The sequence below is a fragment of the Pterocles gutturalis genome, unplaced genomic scaffold (genome assembly GCF_000699245.1).
Source record: "Pterocles gutturalis isolate BGI_N339 unplaced genomic scaffold, ASM69924v1 scaffold37612, whole genome shotgun sequence".
In the NCBI taxonomy this organism is placed as follows: domain Eukaryota; kingdom Metazoa; phylum Chordata; class Aves; order Pterocliformes; family Pteroclidae; genus Pterocles; species Pterocles gutturalis.
In genome coordinates, this window is record NW_010109261.1 from 94056 (window position 1) to 121098 (window position 27043).

Here is a 27043-nt window from a genome sequence, read left to right on the forward strand (position 1 = left end):
TATTGTTTCTTTCTTTCTGAATATGTCCGTAGAAATGTTATACACCATTAAAATTGCAAAGAGTTGTATTTGGTATTGGTTGGGAACATAAAAGCATCAGAATCATGTTACTAGAAATAATACTAGAGTCTGTTATTCTGAAGTTATCTATCTAGGGAAGTGATTGTGCCCTGGTACTCGGCACTGGTGAGGCTGCACCTTGAAGGGCAACAAAGCTGGTGAAGGGTCTGGAGCACAGGTCTGACGAGGAGCGTCCGAGGGAACTGGGATTGTTTAGTCTAGAGAAGAGGAGGCTGAGAGGAGACCTTATCACTCTCTACAACTACTTGAAAGGAGGTTATAGTGAGGTGGGTGCTGGCCTCTTCTCTAAAGTAACAAGTGATAGGACAAGAGGAAACGGCCTCAATTTGTGCCAGGGGAGGTTTAGGCTGGATATTAGAAAAAATTTCTTCACTGAAAGAGTGATCAGGAGTTGGAACAGGCTGCCCAGGGAAGTGGTGGAGTCACCATCCCTGGAGGTGTTCAAGAAACATGTAGGTGTGGTGCTTAGGGACATGGTTTAGTGAGTTAGGTGGTGTTGGGTTGATGGCTGGACTTGATGATCCTTGAGGTCTTTTCCAACCTTAGTGATTCTATGAAAAATGTTCCTGTTTTCATCTAAATTCCTTAATGAAAATATAGAAATTATTTATGTAGTCTTTTTGAGGATATATGTGTGAATTCAGTATCGTACATGGTTTATGTATCAGTATAATTTAAAAGCAGTGATACAAAGGGAGACACTTTTTAGGAACGATATGGTGCCTCTTAGCTCCATGAGAAGAAACCCACCTTTCCCTCGGATGCCTGGTCCCACGGCACATCAATTACAGCAGAGGGGAGCTGCTGGCACAAGGGTGAGGATGATAGGGTGAAATTGTGTGTGAGTGAGATCTGCCCTCTCGTGGAGAGAGAAAATATCTTTCCCTCTCTGTGGAGTGTGACAGCGTGGGCTGCCTTTATCCTAAGGAGGTGATAAGATAGTTCATATTGATTTTAGAAACCACACAACTATTCAGTCACAAAATTCTTTCTGCTCCCTTTGAAAGGTAGGAAGCGTGTGACATGTGGAAAACTTTTTTTTTCTTCAAAATATCTAATTACATCTGTGTTCAACACAAGGAATTCCTATATGTTTTTCTGTTTTTTGGATTTTGGTGGTTTGTATGTTGGCTACAGATGTCACAACATAAGGCTATTTCCCTTTATCATAAGCTAGAAAAACTTCATCATAGGCTAATAAAAAACCCATAACATTTAGCATAATTAATTCTGTATTGCCTGGCTAACAGCTTTGGAGAAAGTGGTTCTGAAATGTTACTTAATAAGGTACTAGTCCAACTAACTAGTATGAAAAGACAGTTTTGTGCAAAACCAAATGGGTAACATCGCAATACATCTTGTGTAGTACTAATATCTGTTGTATCTTCGTGAAGTTTTATTTTGAATTATCCATAAGAGGGAGAGGGGATTGAAATGGTGTCTGGAGGTGGCATTTGTCCTATTTTCTGTGAGAATTTGGGGGAAAATTTAGACCAGGAGAGTGAATATAGATTGCCACTTACTAGGTGCCCCTCTCTGGTTCTTTGTTCATGAGAGACACCCTCATTTCACATCTATAAGTTTTGCTACTAACTAGAGGTTACCTGAAGATGTAAAATTACACTGCAGAATCTACACTTTGTGTTTTAGGCTTTTTCCCTGGCATCTTTATTCATGATCATAGCACCTTTATTCATTGTATGCTCATTCATCTGTTGTTTTTATAACAGACTTTAAAAAGCATATTAACCCTGTTCCAATGCATGGTGTTGTATTATAGATTACAAGTACATATTCATGTATTGTATCATGCTAACAGGAGGTTGAGGAGAATATCTGCTATGATGAGTCAGGAAAGTTAGTTGTTTAACTGATTTAACCAAAATTAATCCATGATAGGGGTGTGGGAAGAGTGTCCTTATGTACTGTTAACATACCATGACGTATTTGCTTGGTATGACTGTTCTTTGTGAAACAGTGTTTTTAATATGAAAGCTTATTTGAAAATGCCTTTGTAATGCATGATATAGACCTTCATCAAAATAAAATTTCAAGAACAATTTGATAAATAGAGGCAAGCTTTTGTTTAAAACAAATAAAAAATTTCCCAGTCTACATTGTTTTTAGTACCAGGCAAATATTATCAAATAACAAGCCAACAGGAAAAAGAGTGTGCAGTAACCACTGTGTACAAAGTGTCTCTGGGATTACTCTGTGGACAATATTATGGGCTAGAATTTCTACCCTCACCTTTTCATGGATGGGGAAAGAAGAGACAGTGCTATGGTTTCATGAAGCCAAACCATTTACTAAAACATCCAAAGCACCAATTTGTGTTAAATATCCAGTCAATTCAGTTGATGTTAACTGCATGGTCTTTGGTTTGCTTGAGAGGGAGGTGGGCTGTGTGATGCCCCGAGTCAGATGCTCTGACTTGCAATTGTTAGCAGCATGTATTTAACAGTTGAAAGATGTAGAAAATGCAAAAGTCTGGTCACTCAGTTATTTGCTACAATTTCCAGGAAGAGGGTAAACATTATGAAAGATGCATATTTTAGTAGAACTATTTGTACTGTTTTTATTTGTACTTTCAAAAAGTTAAGAACGTATTTTGTTTAATAAATTCAGAACCTTCCGCTAAAGGTAATTTGGCTAATTACGAAGCATCCCCTGTGCTCACAGATAAAGGGGAAACTATTTAGAAAGACTTGAACAAATTGCCCCATACTTTTTTTCAGTGGTAAAACACACTGGCAGGTTTACAGTTCTTGTGTGCTAATGCTTGTCTATCGTAAGCGGTGCTTATGGTGCACTTAAATGCATGATTTGTACTTGCTAAGCATTATGACCAATCTATTTCTTTTTTTCTTGTTAATATATTAATTGCCTATAAATTTAGGCATTGCTTCTAGAGTTGGAAAGCCCCTACCTTAAGAAAGAAAGAAGAAAGATGAAAAAGGAAATACAAGAAAATAAGAGAAGTAAAAAGAAAGAAGAGAGGAAGCTTTTCATTAACAAAAGTATAACCTGGGTCTGTTGAAGAGGAATTAAATAAACTTATGGGTATCAAAAGTAACAGTCTTCAGAATGACCGGGCTTATGATTCTTCATATTCAATACGAAGTTACCAATATAATCAGGCAAACATATTTTAGCTAGTGTATTTCCACTGTTGCACTATATAATTGATGCTTTTACTTAATGTAAGTAGGTACTACTTTGACCTGATACACTACCTCTAGAAAGTAATTTTGACTGCTGTTAAGACTGATGGTAGTATGACACACTAAATAATGAGAAAAGTGTTATTTCAAGTGGATTAGCTTCCTATTTCTTACATCACAAGTGACTCAGTGGCCATTAGCAAGTGTCATAGCTTTTCTACACTCTTACTTTCCTTGTTCGTATAATCTGACCGTAATACCTGCCTATGGCTTGAGAATACTGTAAAAAATTAAGTATCTTAATGCTTCTACAGTGTTTTGACATTGTACAGCATTAAAGTTAAAATACATTATCATTCTAACTGCTGTTACACAATTACCACTGCTTTTCTGAAAGGTGGCTTTGATTCAAGGATCTGAGAAAGCTAGGAAATAGGTCAGTGTTAGTTTATTCCTCTTTACAATCAGAGTGTGGTTATTTGCATTGTTCTCAGTTGGCTTAGTCACCAGCTTCCGTGCTTATGGCCTTGCTGTGGTTTGTTGCAGGGCTGAGGCTTCTCTCAGAACATTGTGCTTCCAGGAATTTTTTTTGTAATTTCACCTGGGGAGCAGATGTCCTCAAAATCAATGTCTTAACATGTATCTGTCTGCACAGTATATTTCAATTAGCAAGCATTTGTCCACAATCTATAGTAGCTTAATTGTCAGTTTTTACTGGGAAGTATTTCATAGCTTGTTGTATTTCCTTTTTGTGTGATTTAGGTTACCACGGTCTTTACTGTGAAGAAGAATATAATGAATGCCTTTCTGCACCCTGCCAGAATGGAGCCACCTGCAGAGACCTTGTCAATAGCTATGAATGTGTGTGCCTTGCTGAATATGAAGGTAGGATGGGTTTTGCCTCTTGTTTTTTGAATTGTTCTATGTATCTTTTTATGGTAGGTTCTGTTACAAACAGACTGAGCAGAAATAAATCCCATATTTAAAATGAACAGAAACAAACTTCAGTGTAGATCCTGATCCCATAATCTTTATTCAAACGAGTAGTTCAGATTTAGCTGGTCTGTGAGAAATGTATGTCCTTGTCTGGGGACAAATGGCTTCTCTCTGGTCTTCTTAGGTACACTTTATTCTGGTATTTTTAAGATATGTTAGAAATTGATGGGTTTTTAAAAGAAAACACAACTGGTAAATAAAATTTTTAATCAGTTATTGCTAGGAGCCATTACATGGAGGGCTTTCCAAATGATTTTTTAATTTGCTTTATTCAGTTAAGTGAGTTAAAAACATAGTAATAAAAGATTATTATTTGAAACAGATTAGCACAGAGGAGTAAAAATGAAAATTTTATGTTGATTGTTCATTTAGAAGACCCTAAAGCCCAGAGACAGTAGTAGGTCTGTCACTGCCTTCCTATGTTGACAGCAGCTGTTCCTAAATATGTTTGAGTGGAATTGGTCTTCGACGTTTCTTAAGTAATTTATAAAATAGAGCAGAAAAGTATGTGTTTTGCTATACAAAATCTTTTATCTTGCAGTAGATTTCAGCTTTACACAGAGTCGCACATATCAGCTCTCTGTGACATATTCCCCTGTGGAGGGCTAAAATGGTAGTTTTTTGTGTATTCTGTTTTGAACCATGCTGTGAGAACATTTTGAATGTAGTTTTGTGTGGTGTTACTATTAAAATATATATATTTTACATAGAATTACTATGTTTTAAGAAACGTTACCCCAACATTTTCTGATTAAGTGTGTCAATCCTTATCTGCATTGATAAGTAACACTCACATAACAGCTGCTTGAGGTTAAATATGTATTTCATGCTGGTGATTGCACTGCTTTTTGACAACAAATACAGAATTCCTCACTTTAAAGGCTTAGTGAGGAAATGACCCTCAGCTTTTCAAGACAGTTTAAAGAGCACTTAACCATAATGTTATGACTTCATGTTCTGTTCTCCACTGACCTGTACATGCAGCTGAAAGCGCTGTGTGCGCAGCACATTTTGCTTCAGATGAAACCAGGGGACCTGGTCCTGTTAGTGGCTTTTGTTGATTGCTGAACTTCCTTCATTCCCATACCTAAGGTTTTCAGTGACGCTAATGAATAGTGCTGAGGTACCCATGGCTGTGTGGGCCATTAAAGCCTCAATTTCACCATCACCAACCCAGACTTCCCTGTCTGCAGTCTCTCCTTCTGCCTCCATACTCCCTGCCTTCCTGCCTCTGGTCTCCTGGCTGGCACATAGGCAAGAGGTTTTATCACTGGTGTGGACTGAGGTGTGTGCCAGCGTGTACCTGGGGGCTTCTGGCCCTGCTGCCTTCTGCTGCTTAGCTGCAGGATGCTCAGACTAGAGTGCTCTGCCTTTTTGCTGATGGCAGAGTGAACAAATTATTTCAGCAGGTCTGTAGCAAGTGAGTATGTGTGTGTGTACGTGTATATAAATTTAAAAATATATTTAAAATAAGTTGCTTTTATATATTTTTTAATTATCACTATTAACTTGAGGTGATTGTTTTTGTATAACTCGTAAGTTTGCATTGCTGTCCATAACTGTAGTGCTGAACAATAGCAAACTAAGTTCATTCCTTTTAATTGTTCCTTCATTAAATAAATTTGCATTTGTACATACATCTGATATATTATGTGTCCAATTTATTCCTTTTTTTTTGTATTGATTTTTCTTTCTCATGTTCTTTTCTCTAAAGACTCTTATATTCTCACTAATTGTAGCACTGTATGTTTCCATGTCTCAAACTCTCCAAATTCAGATTCCCAAACTGCCCAATTCCAGAGCAACACAATTGTTATTCATGCAAGAGGCTGTAAAGGAGTAAGGCAGGATCAGCTGCATGTCCACTTTTCACGTGTATTTCCCTGACCTCTTCAAGTCCTTCATCATTGTAGGTTCTGTAATCTTCACAACCAACATAATTCCTTTGCTATCATTCACTACCCAATGATTAGAAACAGTTTCCTGATGCCCAAGCTGTACTGCAGTTTTTATACATTATAAACAATATGAGTTTATGCTTCTATTGATTATGCATCTTCACAGTTTGCAGGGCAGTGAGGATTTAGACACATGAACCACCTTTAAAATGAAAGATGTGTTTGTAATTTTTAAGTGTTATTGCATGCAAGCATTTAGAAGCCTGTCCTGCTCTTCAGTTTGTTGAAATTCTTGTAAAAAGTATCAGAATGGGAAAACTTTAACTTGGTATTTTAGCGAAGCGGTTGCTTTGGATTTGTTCCCAAGCAAAGAATGGTAATAAGACCTAGATTTAGACTTAAAACTTACATTAATGGATAAATTTAAGCAAGTATATTAAATGCAAGGTAATTTCATTCTAGTAGATACATTATAAAAAAAGTTCCACCAATCATTCATTATTCACATATGTAGATTTATTTTTTTCGTGTTTCAGTGCCATCCATGCACTGATTAGATCATTCATATATTGATCTGCTGTGCTTTGTCTTCCGTATGCCGGAGATGTCTTGTGCTGTCTTCTACAAGGCAAAGCTGCTGTATTCACATAGCCTACGCCTGAAAATGAGTGATCAAAAGCAGTGGCATGAAGCTGAGCAACCCAATTATTTACTTTTAGCTATACATTTGAGTAAATTAATTTCTCTTTTTATTTCCTTAGTTATACTTGACAGTTTCCTGTGAAAGTCAATGAGAAGCATTGGAATGTTTATGTATATTATTAAATAAGTTATTACATTAAATTCTTGCTGAATTTACTTGTTTGCATTTTAATGAAGAATTTTAGATAGCTGATCAGATTATGCTTTACTACACTATTGTTTTTTCATAGAAACTCCAGCAGTTCTTGTTAGCAGAAATTGCACTACCACTCTGGTCCCAAAGCCTCAGTGAGTGGGAAGAGCAGAGGGAAGGGATGTGTGTGAAAGTTTAGCCACCATAAAATATATGGCTTTCGTCTTATGGGCATTAGCCTAGTAGGACAGGTTTGGAGGCTGCACATCATTGCACTCATCCAGGTGACGGTAAGTTATTGCGTGTACTGATTTCATGCTGTCAGTATAGGTCATCTTAATGGCAATTACTGATTTTACTTTTTCAGGAAGGCACTGTGAATTGTACAAAGATCCTTGTGTTAACATCAACTGTCAGAATGGTGGCACATGTGACAGTGAAGGTCTAAATGCTACATGTATTTGTGCACCTGGATATGCAGGCAAGTAATCTGTACATCACACAGAACATCTAGTTGTCAGTGTTCACTGTGTCCAAAAGACAAATACCAAGTATGACTGTCTCTCTACCAGGAGACAAATTAATTTGGACTTTGCTGAGTTGTAATCTGTCTAGTGAGAATGAAAAGTTCTTGATCTTATTTGCAACTGCTTTGAACTTTAAAAATTTTGCAGCAAAAAAAGCCTGTTACTGAAGAGAATTCACTAAGCTAACAGCTATTTAACATGCCTTATGACCTTACTGCTTGAGACTAGATTGCATTTTAAAAATAGCATTTTGAAGACTTCCAGGTAAGCCAATATACTAATTGGACTCTGTTGAAACTGGAAAATGTTTTAATATTGACCTTAGTTACTGCGAGCTGAAGAGACAACTCATTCCCTTACCTTAGTACACAATTGCTAAAAGCCCTAAAGTGCTTGTTATGAATCAATTTGCACTAAAGTAACAGTAAGCAGCCCATTTAATCCTTTGGCCTTGCATTTAAACTGACATGATTGGTGTAATCCAAATATCTGCTGTCAAGATAATTTGCAACCTGATGCTCTGTTAGTCATGTAAGGTAATATCCAATGTGATAGTAATAGATAAACCCATCCATAGCTTCAAATGGTGCTTTTTGATCTGTGCTAATTAAAGGGCATTTTTCTGGAAAATATTTAGCTTTGCATTGTACGATGGCTGTTTCTCAGAGACACTGATCATCTGCATTATTGCATAGCACTTCGGAATATACATGATAGATTGTTATACCACATTTTCTTGGGATGGAATTTATGTTTAAAGAAATGAGACACACGTAAATTGGGTGAATTTAGTCACATCAATTAGCCTTCAGACTTTGTTTTTACGGGGTTGAATAAGGATAATATTTCCTTCTTGGAGGCTATGTGAGACTTATTTCTTCACACAGTTATAGAATTCTTTTGCTGTTCTGAGAATAAAGATGCTATTGAGCTATAAGGTGTTTTGCAGATAGAGAGAAATTTAATGACTGATGATGTACCTGCTACATGAGGCGCTCACTATATAGAAATTTTGGTTTGTGGTTGTGGTTTTGTTTTGTTTTATTTTTCTGATATAAGGTGAAGAATGTGAAATTGATGTAAATGACTGTGACAGCAACCCATGTCACCATGCGGGAACTTGCATAGATCAGCCTGGTGGTTACACCTGCCATTGTCCACATGGATGGGTTGGTGCAAACTGCGAAATACGTAAGTTTTGTAGTTTTCTAAAAATTTCTAAAAATTATACATTATAATAAATAAATTTATATTTGAATCTAAATACCTATCTGCACAAATACTCTGAATCATCTGTAAATTATCGAAATTCTGTTAAATGCCATATTTTTTTAGGCCATAACATTTCAAAAGTAGCTATGAAAGTTAGAAAATTCTGTTTCTGGGCACCCTACTTTGAGATGTGTTGGACCGTATTGTCAGAGATGCTGTCTCACAGCTGGGACTGGGCAGTTTACCTTCTAATTGCACTTATGCTTCAGAGCTTACTTTCATACTTACCTTGGGTAAAGCATGCTTCCATAGCACTATAAGCATCATCCTAACATACTTGTATTGACTTCTGAGCACCTGCAGTTGTAGTAATGTTTCAGCAAAACAATTTTTAACTTGCTTACCTAAGGAAACAAGTCCTGTGTATTGTGCTGTGACTTGTGTGTGCATGCATTTACCAACTTCTTCAGCCATAACTGTTCCAACCATAGGCCAATTTCAACTACATTTGTTTGAAAGGTAAAGGTCTCCAAAACAAAGTATTTCCTAAGCATTTAGTAAGACTTAGAGAGGTTCCATTGGTGGGTCTAGTGAAGGAACAGCTTCGGGGTGATCTCACTTCTTAGTATAGAGAGAAGCTTCAGTGTAATTGCACCCTTATGGACAAGTCAAGAGTTCATGAGAAGAAGAAAGTATGAAGCCCAACTGTAGAAAATTAAACCAGAAATTGGACTTTATTGGTTCTGCTGCTCACGGAGCTGCTTTGTGTTTCCCTGATGTCTTCTTCTCGGGCTACAGATGTTCTCTTTACTAGGGAGTTTAGCTGTATTTTTAACTGCTTGAATGCTCAGATACTGTGGTCATAGATTCCCTCAAGATACTATACAGATACACTAGTTTGTGTGAGGGGATTTACACCACTTAGCACAGCTAATGTTGCAGGGATAGGAGATAGATTAAAAAATAAAGAGAAGGGACTCAGAGAGCTCCTGTTGAACATTCATGAGAAAATATCTACACAAAGGCTGGGAAAAAATGTTTTCTATGTCTCATTTACACAAGGAGCATGTATTCTCTTTTTTACTCTCTTTTACTGAAATGCTTCTAAAACATACCGACTACTTTTTAAGATTATTTCTGTTCTTGATGTTAGTCTTTACTTTAACCCAGAAGACAACTCTGTTCACACCTTGACTGACACAAAGATTTTATATTGACAGCTTTATGATCTCATCTCACTGTAATTGTTGATTGTGAATTCAGTTTCAGTGCTTTCTGTTGAAAGTAAAGACTGCAGAAGAGCATTGCTAGCTGGTCCAGAGATGGTGATAGCGGTGCTTTTTTGTTGTCTCTGTGAATGGCATACACATTTCCCCATGTGCTACAGACAACTGTGGTGTTGGGACCACAATGTTGTGAGCTATCTGTATATCATATTGCTCATGCTAAAAGATGCTCAGGTGGGTTTTTACTGACAAGGCTTGTTATTATACCTGAAACATGCACATTCAAGTTGATCAGCACGGCAGTGTAATTCTGCCTGCCTTAGCTAATAAGTAACGGACTGACAGACAGATGAGTGTAGTTTTTGGAGAAAGCAATAATAGTCCTGGAAACATACTTACTGGAACACCTTGATGGAGTGACAATTACATTTCTGTTATGTTATGGAAAGAATAGATACCAAGGGGAAACAGACGGGCTTGCACCCTTTCTGAGTCCTGCAGATGTACTATATGAAATCAGTTATGCTTGTTCTGTAGTCATCCTTTGCTTGTCATGCTCTAGTCGCTAAGAGTCAGATACATAGTGAGGTGCATATAAACACATGGGAAAATGGGAGAGGCAGAATACAAGGTAGAAAGAGCCTTTTCTACTGTGCAGCTACTCAATTATTCCTGCTTCCCCCTGTGAGGGACACATACCCGTATCACTAGATATGACAGGTAGGTTCAAGCTTGCATCTGTGGCTGGTCAATATTAACTCCTTTCTGACCTCATTTGTAAGTGTACGAGTGGATAAAACTCTGCTTAAACTTTGTTCTCTTGAGCGAGGGCATTGTCTCCATTTGGTGCGTATTCCTCTACACATAGCGTATGTTTATAGCTGAACTTCAGTGGCCTTGCCTGCTGCTCAAGAACTTGGATTTTCTGCCCGTATTGCACACTTGCAAACTGTGTAAATTGAAATGATGTGAAGAAGCAACAGCATTTTGTTGTTGCTGTTTTAAGCCTTTTACTGACTGATTTGTTCTTGTGTTCTGTGACTGCTGTGACAGGAGACAGGGAGTTATTTGAGTGTTAACTGGCATTGATAACACTGCAAGGTGGATTCCCAGCCAGAAATATTAGACCTTTTCTTTCCATCTCAATATTTGGTGAAAAAGTCATATAGTATTGTTGATGGCAATTGTTCTTGATTGAAGAGGTTGAAACTACTGTATTTTTTATCCAACAAATGATGATAGCTAATAGAGTGTATACATGTAATAATAATAATAATATATGAGATATAAAAAAATGCAATCTAGAAAATTCTGGTTTGGATTGGTCTTGAAGGAATGAAAACAGGAAAAACAGATTTTTTGCATAGTCATATAAAAATACGTTTTGAAGAACAATTAGGTTTAAAATTTGAGGGTTACCAATAGTTTCTTCAATAAGTTTAACATCAGCAAATGCCTGATGTTCCCTTGCTATTAAAGTCACTTTGACACAGCATCAGTGTAAAATGATGTGTTGTTATGGGGCACCACGATACTTCACAATATTCAGATATAAGTATGGACTTGCAGCCTCTCTAACCAATGCAGTGGCTTATACACAAAGCTGTAGAAGTTTTCCTAAAGCACTTGGATTTTAACAGCTATATGAAGGATTATACAAATAGAGAGAGATTGAGTTTTGAAGAAATTACTTTGCAGAAAGGATTTAAAAGCATTTTGATTTGCAAATTATTTCTACAGAACTACTTATCCATGGGAAGATTTTTGTGCTCGCTGTCTTTCCCTCAGCTATGAGTTGACCAACTAATGTGAACCCAGTTCTAATCATATCTAGAAAGGCCATATCCAGCTCTTTTATAAATAGGTGCAGCATGTCGGATCTCACTGGACTTGAGTCAAATGGTGCACTGGATTTCTGTTCAGCTATAAAGATCTGCTTCTGTTCATCTTTTCATATCTCCTTGTCATGTTTATCATAGTTTCAGCAATTTGTACATCATGGTTAATATTGTATTGGAAATTAAATTTAAACACTGCATATTGGCTTCCTTTGTGTTGGACCATCCCTCTGCATGCTAGAAAGAGATATGATTAAGCCAGGCTTCAGGCTTCTCAAGAGGGGGACAAGCTGGTGTTCAGGAGTCATTTGACTAAACGAACCATGTTTTATCTTTTGTGATTTTCTGTTACTAGCCATGAAGGAGACTGTTGGTACATGGTCTTTTTTGTAGAACAACTCTCTATTTACTATTAGTAGTTCGTCCTTTTTTTTCACCAGCTGTTTTATCTGCTTGAAGTGGCTACCCTAACAGGATTTCAGGTCATCTTCTTGTCACACTGTCCTCTTTAATTTTTAAAGTGCTGCATACACAACCAACTAGGCAAGATGTATGTTGCCTCGATGAACTGTGGTATTTATTATATAATTTTATGGTCCTTACCAGTGTTAGCAATATGATTAAATCAGTCTTAATTATAAAGAGTATATTTTTCCTTTCAAAATTACATGTATTTGCATAAAAAGTTAATGGAGCATTCACTGTAAAAATGCTTACAAATGTATCATATGAATTCTCTAATGCCTGCTGGTTATTTGTTAACATCATTACCTTTGCCACTTTTGTAATTAGGAATGTAGTTACTAATGTAAGCCAAGCCGTGTGGTTACTTGAAAGCTAACATCACGAAGTATTTGTAGTACAGACTGTGTGGTGCACATTGCAGTCCAATTCTTCATTTTATGAGCATTACTATGACAACTGAGAATACTCTGATTTTCATCTTTCTAATCTTTGGAGTATAAGATGTTAATCTTCATATTTTTATCTGGTGTGGAAGAAAGGAGGACATTTCTCTCATCCTTATCATCCAGAGATGGAAGACATGGAGTCTAAATCAGAACTGTCTTGCCATATATCTGTGCACGTTAGATCTGAATTTGGCCTGATCTGACAGCCTGACAGAAACCACTGTGTGTGACGAATGTGCTGCAGAACAGAAATAGAAACCCATCCCAAACTGCATGGAGCACAGCTGGATTTGCTCCCTCATATCCCAGACTGGGGAGGCTGCAGAAACAGTACTTCAGAAACGTTATATCACTGGATGATTCAGGCTGGTCTCTGAAGAAGATAACACAAACAAGCAGTCCTGTAAACTCAGCTCACATTTGCAGATAAAAAGTCTAAGCAAGCCTGAGCTCAGAGATGCTCCAGGACAATCTTTAGTTCTGTAAACAGAGAGCAGCTGTTTCTTCAAACTCTGCCTGAGTGAATCCCACATGTTATAGCTTCGAACTTTCTCCCTATCTTCCTCTAAAATGGATTTTTTTCCTCTACTTCCATATTCACCGGTATTTCTACCACAGATGGAGATTATATCCACAGATGCCACTGAATTTATGATTTCAGCTCAGATGCTCAAATCAGTTAACACCATCATCAACAGCCTCGAGAGGTGGCTTCTAAAATACCTTAAATTGCCAAAGCATGTGCTTGATAACCCTGTTCCCAGACTGTTTGTGATTAAGTAAAGGGAGTTTCTAAAACAGTGCAAAGCAGAAGTCCATTCGAAAAAGGAACAGTCACCTGCTAGAAATAACTTTTGCAGAGTGTCAGATTTCTGTAGTCAGAGTGATTCAAGCCTGTTCCTGATTTGAAATAATTTATGAGACCATAGGCTTAAAAGCCTGCCAAAAATGAACCCTAGAGGGTAGTACAGGTTAATTAGAAATACTCTGACCTGTGCTAGGGAAAAACAGATCTGAGGACATGGGCAATTGATAGACAATCTGTTTGGCATTAAAAGACAACAGTTTGTGCATCAAGAATATTTATAAAGAAGGTCTGGAATACATAAATACAAGAAACCTCTTCCAGATTGTCTTTACTTTAAGTTCTGCTTTGAGACCTCTCAGAAATTATGCTTGAGAGAAGACTAGTGGGCTCAGTATTGTAGCACCTTATGAGATGACCTTTTTGTCCTTGAAATGCTGGTTTTGAAGTCTCTGCAGCCTGGTGGAGAGGGACATAACAAAAGCCTGTGTTTCAAATTAAAAACCAAGCCTGTCTAATACATATTAAATCACACATTTTAGTAGAAGAGTTCACTAGCTATTTAGAATCATCTGCACAGAGAATTGGTGGATTACTAGAAACCTACCTGCCTTTAGAGAGCATATAGTATATTATAACATAGTGCAAGAAACACTAGATGCCTTTCTATGATGGGGTACACAGGAGATCAAATTAGGTAAATGTTCCTATAAGACCTTAAAATCTACAAAAAAGATGGGTGAAGGATCAAGGTAGTGCTATTCAAATTCATTGCATGTTAGGCATGGTGACATATCCTTAGCGGAGCCTGGGAAGGGTCAAATTATATATCCCCCTTCAAAGGGGCTTCAAAAGCCTCCACAGAAATATTGAAAGTGAATACCATAAAAGAAAAAAATATAAAATACTAATTAATTGCAACCTTTTATTTCTTTTTGACAGATCTGCAGTGGAAGTCCGGGCATATGGCAGAGAGTCTAACAAATATGCCTCGTCACTCCCTCTACATTATAATTGGGGCTCTCTGCGTAGCATTTGTCCTGATGCTGATCATTCTGATTGTGGGAATATGTCGCATCAGCCGCATTGAATATCAAGGCTCTTCCAGGCCAGCCTATGAAGAATTTTACAACTGTAGAAGCATTGACAGTGAATTCAGTAATGCAATTGCTTCTATCCGACATGCCAGGTTTGTTCTGGGGATGTTAATTTAAAAGAAATCTGTTCTGATATGTAATTTCAGTCCATGCATAGTGCATCTAACTGCTGTTGACAGAGAATGGGCTACTTTGCTGTGAAAAGACAGCATCACCGGCATTGCTCCTTGTTCTTTTTTGATCCCTATTCGCTTCTCATATGAAGCATGATAATCCAGCACAACTCCTTGAAAAGAGAGGGAGTTTTTCTGAATTTATTTGGTGTAACTGGTGAAGAGGGACAGATGCAGCAGATCTTAGCCTGTAAGATCTTCTGTTTGGGATGTATGTACTCTTTAACTGATACACACAAGTAATTTGGTTAGATAGCAAAGACACGTTGATTTTTGTGACTAATTTACCAGATTATTTAGTGAGACTCTCTTCAAATCACTCATTTTTGTGCTCCTATTTGCCTCAAACAAACCAGGGCATTGAGTATTAGAATAATACAAAAGTAGGACTGGAAGGGATTCAAGAGCTCAAGTGTAAGCCATTACACTGATATAGCATTAATTATACCTAGCTCCCTGAAAACAAACAGTGTTTAAAAACTTCCAAAGGAGTTGAACAGAGTTAGAAAGGGCTTTCCTAAAATCCAACCTAGATTTTATTTGCTATGAATCAGGCTGCTTCTTTCTCACTGCTGTTCAGGTTGTCATGAAGAATAATTTATCACTGTGTATCAGGTGTCATCCCCTCCCTTCATTTTTATAATAAAAACAAACAAAGCAACCAACCTTTTTCTTTCCTAGTCTAATCCATTCGTTCACAATCTGCTCCCAGATTATGTCAGCTTCTTTATTGTCTCCCTGGGACATGCTCCAGATTGTCCTTCTCTTTTTTAAAGGGTGGTCCAAAACTGAAAATAGTTCTCCAGCTGAATGGTTACCGGTACCAAATTAACTGAGTAATCACCTCCTGTATCTTATTTATGGCATTCCTCTTCATACATCTGAAAATAAACGTGCTTGCTTTTTTTTAATTTACATTTCCCTAGTGACTGATGATTTATTTTTGTGACCTGTTAGACCTTTTCCTCACCCCAAGATTCTTTCTGCAATTTTGGTTCCTACCCAGTATTGTTTCTTCTGCATGTGACATCTCTCTTAGTAGGGTAGAACTTTCATTTTTGTTGTTTCTTCTTCCTATTTCTTAAATTTGTCAGGATTACTTCAAATTCTAACAAGAGTGTTTTTGTGTATTACCATTAAAATGCTTTTAAAAGAATGGAAAGAGGCACATTGCTGTGCGCTGACATGGGCAAATGCATGCATGTTGGTTGGTGGTTGCTGGTAATTAATTTTCCAAATACTCCAGTTCTGTTTCAGTGCAAATTAAACAGGTTAATTTGTGGCACTGCTGAAATTGTCAAAGTTATCAGAAATGGATGAGGAGTTCCCAGAGACTCAGTTAATCATATCACAGCTTTGGGCAGTAGCTCTTTACGCTGTTCCAACTAGATTTATAATAAAACAGTTGTTCATTGTCAAAATATATTATTCAGTAAATATTTTAAAAAGAAAGATGTGTATAGGTGATTTAACATAACAATAAAGTCAGTGTTCTTTTAAGTCTTCCCTTAAAGTCTCCTTTGCCACTTAGCCTTACATCTCTTCCAGTAGGAGCTCAGCATCTCTATGCCCTACACATCCTCAGAACTCCTCCTTCCTTTAATAGTGTGGAGAGGAGAGAGTTGCTTTACAGCCCATAGAAAGCTTTATAGTTTTTTATTATTTGGCCTTGTGAATGTCTTCTGTTGCGTACTACACATCTCCAAGGTTGGAGAGCAAGGTGCAAAATTATACTGTTAATCTTTCCAATTAAACACCTCCTTCCTACTACTGCAGCAGTGATGAAGGTGTCAATCCCATTCACCTACTGCTCACTGAAGGGGTACTTTGCACTCCCCAAGGAGTGGAACTGGTCTCCTGAGGAACAGTGTGAAACACCCGTTTCTTACTTATTTCTTAGAGCAAATTTGGCAGCTTTCTATCTAAGGGTACCAAGGAAAAATATACCAGCAAGGCAGAATCTTTTTAAGATGATTTTTTCACTGTCTTTTACAGTTTCACCGGCAGGTAATGGAAATGGTAAAAGATTTCCTCTATGAAACCTTTCAAATATTGGAAGCTGGGCTACTTCAGGTCTTTATTGCTGCTCTCTGCATTATGACAAGTGAATCTCTATTTATTACTGAAGGCATGAACTCAAGTTTCCATGAGGGTTAAATAGCCTCCAAAGAAGTTCTTAGACTGTGATATATTAATGATGATTTTTCAGATCCATATTATGCAGTTAAAAATTACATTATAGGAGTCTGTCAACAAAAGGTTTTCCTATCTTGGGAAAGGTGTTTCTACTTCATGCAAATGAAAATAAATGTTTTAATTCCACATAATTCCCTGTGCATCTCAGAGAATGGATGCCCTATAAAAATCCAAGATAGAGCTGAAGTCAGGTAATTCACAGAGGTTTATTATGAAGTTTATTGTTGTTTATTTTGGTTTTAGGAAGATATAGACCACTGCTTTGGTAATTTCTACCCTGGAAAAAGAGCACAACTTTTATAGTTATTTTTGCATAAACTCTTAAATCTGCATATTAAAAATACCAAGGTCTGAATTTTCAGAATTGCTGTATTTAAGAGACTGACTTACTTTCAAACAGTAGATTCTCAGCATTTTCTGAAAATCATTCCCTTTCCCAGTTGGATACTTAAACTTACTAGTAATTTGGGAAAATGGAGGCCCAAGGAAAAGTGAGTAGATTATTTTCTTTGAATGTGAGATTTATGTTAAAGTCAGTAGGTGACCAGGGACTGTGGATGGGTATGCCTTAAAAAAAATAATAAATTCTGATTTCTCTCTTTTCCATCTCTTGTTTAAACTTTATTTGTGGACTCCTTATACCAGTTGCTGTTTTTGAATAGAGTAGCAACTTGTGGTTTCTTACTTTTGCTTCTGGGGAAATTCTGAACTCTAGCCTATCCCACAGAAGTTGGAGGATAGGATTTCTTTGGGGTTCAGCTGTCCAGTGTTCTCAAAAGTCTTCTACTTGAGTGGAATTCTTGAGGTTAATGACTCTGGTTATGGTTAGCCATCTTGTGCAATGTCCTTCTAAGGAAGTGGAGGGGCAACCCCATTCCATATTTGCAGTCTCTGTCACACACACACACAGAGCTGCCTGTGCCAAGAAGAATTCCTACACTGAATACATATTGTCCCCAATATTGTCAAGGAACTCTTGGTGTCTCTTTGTCAAGTCACACAGGTCGCTCTTATTCAATGTTTCTTTGCAAAATGTATTTTCTAGTTCTCATGTTGTTTACTTGACATTGTGATGATCCCTCTGGCACTGGTAAGTATCTCTGATACACACATTGGAACACTATCATGGATGGACACGTCAATGCTAAATGTAGAGGCTGTAGAACTTCCTTAGTCCTACTGATAGACTCTGTTTACCAGTCTAAGCACATAATTGTTCATCAGACACACTATGGCATTAAAGCTAATGTTAAACTGATTATCCATTATGTCCCTCCAGTCTTTTTCCAGACTCAGTGCTTCCCAGGATTGAGATTTCCACACACAGTGTATACTCTTTGTTAGGTGAATGATCTTGCATTTGGTTTTACTGGAAGAAATCTTTATTGATTTGTTTGTATGTGCTTTCATTGTAAGCAGCTTATTAATTGAGCCGGTACACTGTAGCAGGGACCTGCATCTTTTCGCTATTTATTGTCCCTTGAATCGTTGTCTCTTGCAGATTGTATTGGTAATTGGTTTATGTTTTCTTTTACATCATCAATTAAATGATAAAATACCATCCATGTGCCATCCTACCAGATACACACCCATTGAACTAAGGCTTCCCATTCAACAATTCAGTTTTGAGACCTCTGAGGCTTGTGTTAACTCTGTTTAGTGTGATGAGCAGGGACCAGCTTCTGAACCGCCTGATCAAAGCAATGTGGTCTACCAGCTGGATGGCTCAGCCAGGCCACAAACAACTAGCACATGTGCTGTGGTCTTTTCTTGGTGTTTTCTGTTTAGGGGCCACCTGACCTCAACAACAGATTTTTGTACTGCTTTACTGTGTGCAACAAGCCATGTGTTCTCTACCTGTCAGAAGGGCAAAAATTGACTTAAATCACTGGAGGATGTTTATCATCATTTGTATCTATGCAAAGCTTGATTTCCTTTCAAGTCTTGAGAGTGATGGACAAAAAGGGTGATTCAGAATTCATTGCTGCCTCTAATTTAGTAAAATGGCATAACTCAATTCCTTCATTCAATTCTTGGAATTTTATCTCATTTACAGAAAGTCAGGTTTATCCATCATGACACTGATGAGTGAACATGGCCTGTCTGTATTTATTAAAGTAAACTATAGAAGAAAGCAGACATTTGTGCATGAAAAATGTTTTAGTGTGGCCTTACTGACAGCTGAGTATTTTGAAAAATGAAATTTCCACCATATAGATCACAATGTTTCCAGCCATTTTAGTTTTGTCAACAATTCTAGATCACTGAAGACAGACAAGAATTAAATTGGAACAGTCAGGAAGTTGCGTAAAAATCTTGGAAGAAAATCAAGTTAATTTTGGTTTGGTTTAAATATTATCCTCAAAATCTTGATTTTTCTAAATCTCACCTTCCAGCATGTGCAGTTTAAATTGGTATAGACTTAATATGGTACTAAGAAGGGAACTACATAAATAAGTCTTTCTGTTTCTGTGTTAATATTTTCTCTGTATCAGGTCCATAACAAAGCAGACTTCACCCTTTTTTGCCTCATTTTCCTGTGATCCTTTTTGTTATTTAAGCTCCTGCAATTGTAGTCAGAAGACTTTAACATTTTTTCTGCTTTCAAGTTGCATTTTTAGTACTATTTTTGGGTCTTAATGAATGGTCAGAAGGGTGATAGCCTGTCTATGCAGTGCAAAGGCACCTGAAGGCGTTCTAGATATTGCCAGCACTGGGGCCACAATCATACAGCCGCAGCGGTGCTCTGCACAGGCAGCCACAGCCTGTTGTTAGCAATGATGGTTGCCCAGGAGGAGTGTGCTGTTGGTGTGATTCTGTTGCTTGTGAACCTTTGCTAGATTATGTTTAGGTGACATTGCCATATCCTAACTACCATTAATTTTGCCAGTGTTGCAAATAGCGTGCAGCATGTTGGTAATTTAAATGTGCTTCTCAAGTGGGTGTCAGGTGAGCAAAGACTTCAAGTTCCTTTTTTAAATGCTTTGTCCACAGCTTGCAACTCAATTCAGTGCACAACTGTTGCATTTCCGGATGCAAATGTGACAGTTGTCTGTTGTTTTTTTATTTTTTGTAAATATACATGACCTGGCCTTAATGTTGGTTGTTAGAGCAGGCTCTACAATAGAATTCTGGCCTCACTAAAACTGTATCAGTTTCACTGTCGCTTTCCATAGTCTTTCCATATTCTGATACTGCTGAATTCTGCATCAGAATTCCTGTAGCCTTTGATATGGTATCTGTTTCTCATTTGCAAGAAGATTTTTTTTTTTTATTTGATAAATGTATTTCAAAAGTCACAGTTCAGATATTTAAACTTCTGTGCTTTTGGCATGTTGCAGTACAAGTTAGAATTTATCTAGACTCTCTGGCGTTGTTTCTGAGAGCATACAATAACTCAGTGGCTTGTTGCCATTAACTCGTTCATACTTCTGCTTGTCACCAAAAGCTTTCTTTTGTTTCCAGGTTTGGCAAGAAATCCCGACCTGCAATGTACGATGCAACCCCCATTGCTTATGAAGATTACAGCCCAGATGACAAACCTTTGGTTACACTGATTAAGACAAAAGATTTGTAATCTAGTGTATCTTTTTTGGATTATTTTTCAAAAGGATGGGCTACTAACATAATTTAAATATTTTTAAGAAGAAAGCATAAGTAATTTAAACCATTAGATGCTTCAGAATTTTCTGTAGAATATTTAAGAACCAATTTTCTGCAGCTTTTAGTTTGGAAAAATATTTTAAAACAGAATTTGTGAACTTCATTAATTACATTTTAATGTACCTTGAGCTCTATAAACTATAAGCTTAATGATAGTGTGTGCTTTTTTCTTGGTAGACACTATTACTAAACCCAGATGAGTTTCTTGTGGTTGTTACAGAACAGAAAACAATAATTAATGAGGAGTTCTTTATGACATGTCAGTGCCAGCTTTCTCAGTAGAGGTAGGAAAAATGTGAAGCATAATATGATATATATTATATCCATTAATTAAAAAAAAAATTAAAATGTTTGTGTTGTGAAAAAAGAAACTAGTAAAAATTATTATTCCTAATCTGAATGAATTAGCTTTTGCCTTATTCCATGCATGGATAGATAACCAATTTCTCTATTATTTCCTGAAAGTTGCTGAAACATACTCTTGAGTTAATGTTTGACATTTTTGTAATAGTATTCAGGCTAGGCCTTGTATAATAATTAAAGTGCCTCTTGAGGCAAAGTAAGGGCATGATCCTTTAAACATTGAAATCAATGAGAGAACTTCCATTGACTTCAGTGGGCATGGGACTGGATCCTACAATTGGACTGAATCTATATTTTTCTTTAAAGGTTAAAGTTTTTTATATTGTGAGTTAACTAAGCATATGGTTTGAGTTGTTTGTTTCCTAGAGGTTGTTGATGTACAGTATTGTTTCATGAAATATTGTGTATTTCTCACAGTGCTTCTTATTTAGGATCAGTGTGGGGTTTTTGTGTCTGTATTTGATTGCTTATGAGCTTCTTAAAATTCTTGCTTATTTCAGAAAATATTGAATAAATGTTATCAAGTGAAGATTGCAGCTGTTTCTTCTGTTTTTCTTCATTTGACAGTGCAATGTTGTCTATAAATTTGAAAGGACATGAGCATATAAATAATACCGAGAGAAGATATGCCAGATGTTAATTTGAAAAGGAAAAAATGGACTTTGTTAACAAGGTAATCTCTCAAAAGGGAGACAAATACAGGACTGGAGTAAAGATGCAGTCCTGCAGTCCAGGCCATATGAACTGCAACCTGTTCCTGAGTTGGATCTGACTGCAAATCCCAGATCTTAAGTTGTAGCAAGAGAAAGGTTTTGTCAGAGAACAACCTGTTTATGAGAGTAGGTTTGATCTGACTTTGTGTTTCAAAGAGCCTGCCATTGGGGAAGCTACGACTGCATGGTATATAGGGAAACTGCTGTAGCTGCCTATAGATCCTGCTGCATGGTGCTGTGCTGGGTCCAGGCAGCGCTGTTGTATTACAGGCTGATGAGCACTGAAGGGCTAAGCTCTGGTTGACCTCTTAATGTTGGGAAATCTTGGAATGCATCCAAAATCTTCACATTTCACATAAATAACTTTTCCAGGCAGAAAAAAGATGTTCCCAGGAAAACACAAACTTCTGATCACCTCTGTGTGAGGACAGCTGTTGTCTCAGGCAGTCCTTTCCCTTTCCTTGCTGCTGCTGACATCTCCAGACCCTGCATCAGCCATTAAAGACAAACATAATTAGGAACTGTAAAGATAAGAAAGCTGCCACTGGTTTTACTGTCTTGTTTAGGTGGGCAGAGTGCATCTGGTATATTACTTTTAATTTTGAATTCATTATTATTACTATATCTGGTTACAGTCATAGCAATGAAATTATTTTCTGCAACTTGCAAAATCAGTGCTGAAAAGAGGTAGACAAATTATTGTAAAGCAAGATGCTAGTGTTGCTAAAATGTAAATTTTATTGTGAGGTTGCATTCTGGTTCATAATTAAAAAAAAAAAAAAAAAGGAGAGTATAAGCAGCAGATATGGGCCAAATTTGAAATGTTGTAAAGGAAAGCAAATGAAAACATCTTTTATCAGAACTGTTAGCTGTTAAAGAGAAGCACTGCTCAAAGAGTCTCTTACTGTTTGCAATGGCTGGATGGTGAATATACAGGTTAGTAACACAATGCTGCATTTGAATTATAGAAATGCCAAATCCATCTCAGAAATCCAGAATACCTTTCCTGACATCTTATATCTGCTACCATGGGCTTTCAGTGACTTTGGCCCAAGACAATAATTACTAGCAAGAGGTCTAGAAAACTACATTCAAGCCTCTCTTTCATTCTTCAGGTAGTTTTCTATGACAAAAATTGTGTATTTGCATCTGGTGGCTGCCAGGCTAGTTGTCATTGGTACAGTTTGCTGCTGCTGCTTTACTCCAGGTGTAGGAACTTTTGTTTATGGTGATTTCCAAATGACTTCCAGGAATGTTTTAAGAACCCCTTAGAAATACGGGCCAGGAAGAAGCTATACCCTATGCCATTTTTTGTAACTTGTGTGGAACAGGGGCAAATACATTGGTATTATAATTGATTTGTTAATCTGATAGAAAGGTAATACACATTCTTCAGTTTTGGGCCTTTTCAGTCATAAAATATAGGTTTACGTTTGAAGAACTGCAAATCTATACAAAGTAAGGAAACAAGCAACTCTGCTGTTCTAGGGAACATACATATTCATAGTCCATATTTTACAAGAGAGACGTTGAAATGAGCAGCAGCCCTTCTGCATACAAATCATACCCTGGTAGAGATTCTTGACCATCATATATTTCTCTCAAGTGGCCGACCTGAAAGATAACTGATCTGTGAGGAGCTATTTTCCTGGCAGCCTGCAGCCTCAACTTCTGTAAATCATCCTGTGCTTCCTGTGAATTGTGCTTTGAAATTACTTTTGCTCCTTTCAATTTATTTTATTGAACTCTGATGGCATGTTATGCACACACTGTGCCTGTATCCGTGCACTTCTGAGATACTTGTGAGGCACTGCACTGCCTGCCAGAGGGAGCAGCTCTCAGACCTGGAGGGAACAAACCCATGCTGAGTTTTTATGCCAGCTCTGAAGCTGCTAGAACAAGTTGGTTACTGTCTTTATATGCCAGATCATGTTTTTTCTGAGGATATACATGAATGTGGACAAAAGACACTGGTTATTCCATATCCTTTTCTCAAACCAGAGTGGGTTTGTTCTGTGTAGGGAGGAAATACAGATCTATAGCCAAATACCACCTGTACCACCTGCTGTTGATATACTACATAGTTGTTTTTTTTTTTTGCTGTAAATCATGCGGATGCAGAAAGAGGTGACTGTACATGCTCTTCCCCCTGGCAATGGACTAACAGCCTCCATCTCTGCCTGCAGATGGGGACAAGGCTCTGGGATTGTCATTAACCTCCAGTACTTGTGCACTCACCAAGTTTGGCCTTTTTTCTTCCTCTTCCTTCTGGAAATAGGAGCCTCCTAGAGTGTTTTTCCCCTAGCATCACGGACAGCTAGTCCTGTGTGCTTCTCGGGATGGTGTGAAACTTGCAGTTACACACCACAGTGTTGTAATACATGTGCTAACAGGAAAATATCATGGTTTGCATGGATTCTGGCTGGAGTCCAAAATGATGAAGATGATGTCCCTGACCATGTGGTTAGGCTAATTGCAGTACGATATAAACATGAAGGCCCAAGGGAACAGTCGAGCACAACAGCTAGAAAACACATTTTGACTAAAACCGTAAAAAATATCCCCATTAAAACCTACAGATGCAACCCTGGCTTTAGCTGAGAAAAAATGAGCCCATTGCCACAGCTTCAGCCTCTCTTTGCATCTTGTCTCCAGGAGGTGCTTTGGGCATTTGCATGGTGCCACCTGTGTGGGCTCCAGAGGTGACATGTAGCCGAATCCTTGGGTCAGTTTTCAGTAGCAGGCCTTGTGCTTGGTAAGAGGCTAGATTTCTATGCTCCCTAAGCTCTAACAAACTTAATCTTCTTCCAAATACATGATAAAAAATGTTGTTGAGGGGTGCAGGTATCTTGTGAAGGAGGTGGGGTTTCCCTGCCAGTGAGGAGGGCAGTGCCCCCACCATGGGGGCTCACTGCAGTGTGCTGGGGTGCAGTGCGCTGCTCTGTGGGTGAGGGCACCTGGCTTTTCTGCTGCTGGAGATGGGGGCCAAGCGCAGAGCCATCAGTCTGCTTTGGGGGATCCATTTAAAAACCCCCTGATGGGTCCCTGGGCCGGGCGTGCAGTGACAGCCCGGGCAGGACAGGCGGCAGCAGAGGAGTGGGAGGTGGCACTGCCATTCCCTGGGTCCCTGCCCTCCTGCTATTCCAGGGAAGCAGACAGAGGACAGAAGGCCTGGGGATGTGGTCCTGACCTGGCTGGGCCCTGGGTAAGCGGCTGGTGCAAGCCCATGGGAGCTCTATTTGTTCTCAGTTTACCCTGTTTCTGGTAGCAATTAATCCAATGGTGGGCTCGGAGGGAGCCTAAGTGCTAGGGAGGGCTTAGGGGAGGCACAGGGGGTCTATGAGGAGTTGGAAGGAGACCTGGAGCACCTCCTGCCACAATTAACCCTGTGCATTGTAAGTCCAGGCTGGGTAACATCCTGTGCCAAAACCACCAGCCCAATTTTGCTGTTACTCCACTGCAAACACAGCCAACTGGTACACTGGTGTGAGGGAAAGGAGAACTGAGAAGAGATTTATGCTCAGTAAAGTGCATCTTCAAATGGCAAAAGTCTCTACGTGCTTAATCCCTTTGAAAACAATGAGAGTTTGAAGATGGTATTTGTGATGTTTGGGGGGAAACTGTTTTGGGTGTCTCTCTGCATCTAAAAATATATAAAAATCTGTCCGTAGGTGTATATAGCACTACAGCAAACATTGCTTGCTTCAGTGAAGCCTCCTGTAGTGAAACTTCAGTCACAGCATTTATGTCTTCATCCTATCTCAGCTTTATTTCTGGAAATGGCTTGGCTTTTCTCCATCAGGGCTTTGTTGAGAAATGCCTGAGCAGATATGGCATTAATTGTTTCTCTTTTGATAGCAATAGATACCTGATGAGGAATAAATTCAACTCTGAATATTATTCTCTGCTGTGGATAGCTCAAAGGAATTTAAACAGCCCCTCCTCACTTGTGTTGCCGGAGTTATGCTTACAGTGAAGCCCCTTCACGTGGCTAAATCCTTCTGTGTCCAAAATTTATCTGAGATTCCTTTCTTATTTTGCCCACAACCACTCAGCTTTTGCAGAGCAGACTGGCACACTGCATCAGACAGAGGTGTACTGCATCCTTACAGCTGAGCAAATCCAGCCCATCCTCCCTTCAGGTGCCTCCATGACCAGCTTTGGGAACCTCTTTTTCTTTCTTTGCTGCTATGTTTCCAAACTTCATGTGCTACCCAGTACTGTCTGGGCTGAAATCAGCTATTTGTGTGTTACTCTGCTCTCATATTCCTCTTCTCCTCTTCTTCCTGCTTGAACATGGGAGGCAGATGAAAACCAGTTTAATTCAGTAAAAGGTTTAGTCTCTCAGGCCATTCTCTGCTATGGATAGTTAAAATAGTGAGTGTTTTATCAAGAGCTAACTAGTTCAGACATGTTCCTAACATAAGAAATGGGAGCCTCAGCGCAGTCCAGTGTGTGCCCAAACCCTCCTCAAACCTGTTGGCTGTTGTGAGAAAGATGCGCCAGGTTATGGCTTTCAGGCACCTTTCATTTTATAACAAAAAAGTAGGTGTGAGGTATTGTTGGTTTGTTAAAACAGGTTTTATCTCTCAGGGTCTATTAACCCTGTGAAATGCTCTGCACAAGCAGATGAGCAGTGAGAGAAGGGCAGAGCACAGCTAGTGCTGAGTGAGACATACAGAGCCAATCTGCTTTCTCTCATCTTTGCAAATTTGTCCTCCATTCCCTGAGATTTCAGCTGAGTAACTGCCAGGCCACTGGAGTTGTGTGCGGTCAGGAGGTATGGCATAAGGCAAATTTGACTCTGAGCCACCTTTGTGTCTGTCTTAAATGTCTCATCAGGGAGATGGGACTGTATTGAAGCTGAAATCAGAGCAATCAGAATACTGCTGCTACCTGAAATATCTGGAGATTGTGGCAAAGATGGGCAGAGTGCAATGAGCTCTCAGCCCCCACCAGCTCCTTCTCAGTCTGACGAGCTGGTCACTGGACAGGGCTCACTCAGAAGTCGCCTTTGTACTTCTTGATTCTTTCCTCTCTGTTTGCACTGGAGGTGATCCCTCTTGTGTAATTTCTGTGCTGCAGAGCACCCTCTGTGGGAACCAGCATCTGAATCCTTTATACCCTTTCCCCCTGCATTGTATTTTGGAAGAGCTCCAATTAGGTGAAGGTGATTCTTTCTCATGGGAAGTGGGTCAACCAGTGAAAACAAACAGAACTTCAAAGTGGTTATGCCACATCCAGCCCCATCTGGGCTCAGTTGGGTTCATTCCTTCTACAGTGCAAAATGGATAACAAAAATGACCTCTCTGGAAAAGTCAGGTTTCTCTGTTATTATGAATTCC

General features: G+C 38.5%; 1 protein-coding gene across 1 annotated transcript in view; it reads left to right on the forward strand.

Moving 5' to 3' along the window:
- DNER (delta/notch-like EGF repeat containing) overlaps nt 1-21521 on the forward strand; it is a gene marked incomplete at its 5' end in the record, with an annotated part of 78028 nt that extends 56507 nt beyond the window's left edge. The window contains 5 exons of the mRNA XM_010072914.1: nt 4008-4130; nt 7342-7455; nt 8561-8692; nt 14436-14682; nt 20425-21521. Of these exons, the coding sequence (XP_010071216.1) occupies nt 4008-4130; nt 7342-7455; nt 8561-8692; nt 14436-14682; nt 20425-20536 (728 nt within the window). The remainder of the gene's footprint in view (nt 1-4007; nt 4131-7341; nt 7456-8560; nt 8693-14435; nt 14683-20424) is intronic.
- Nucleotides 21522-27043: the final 5522 nt, after the last annotated feature.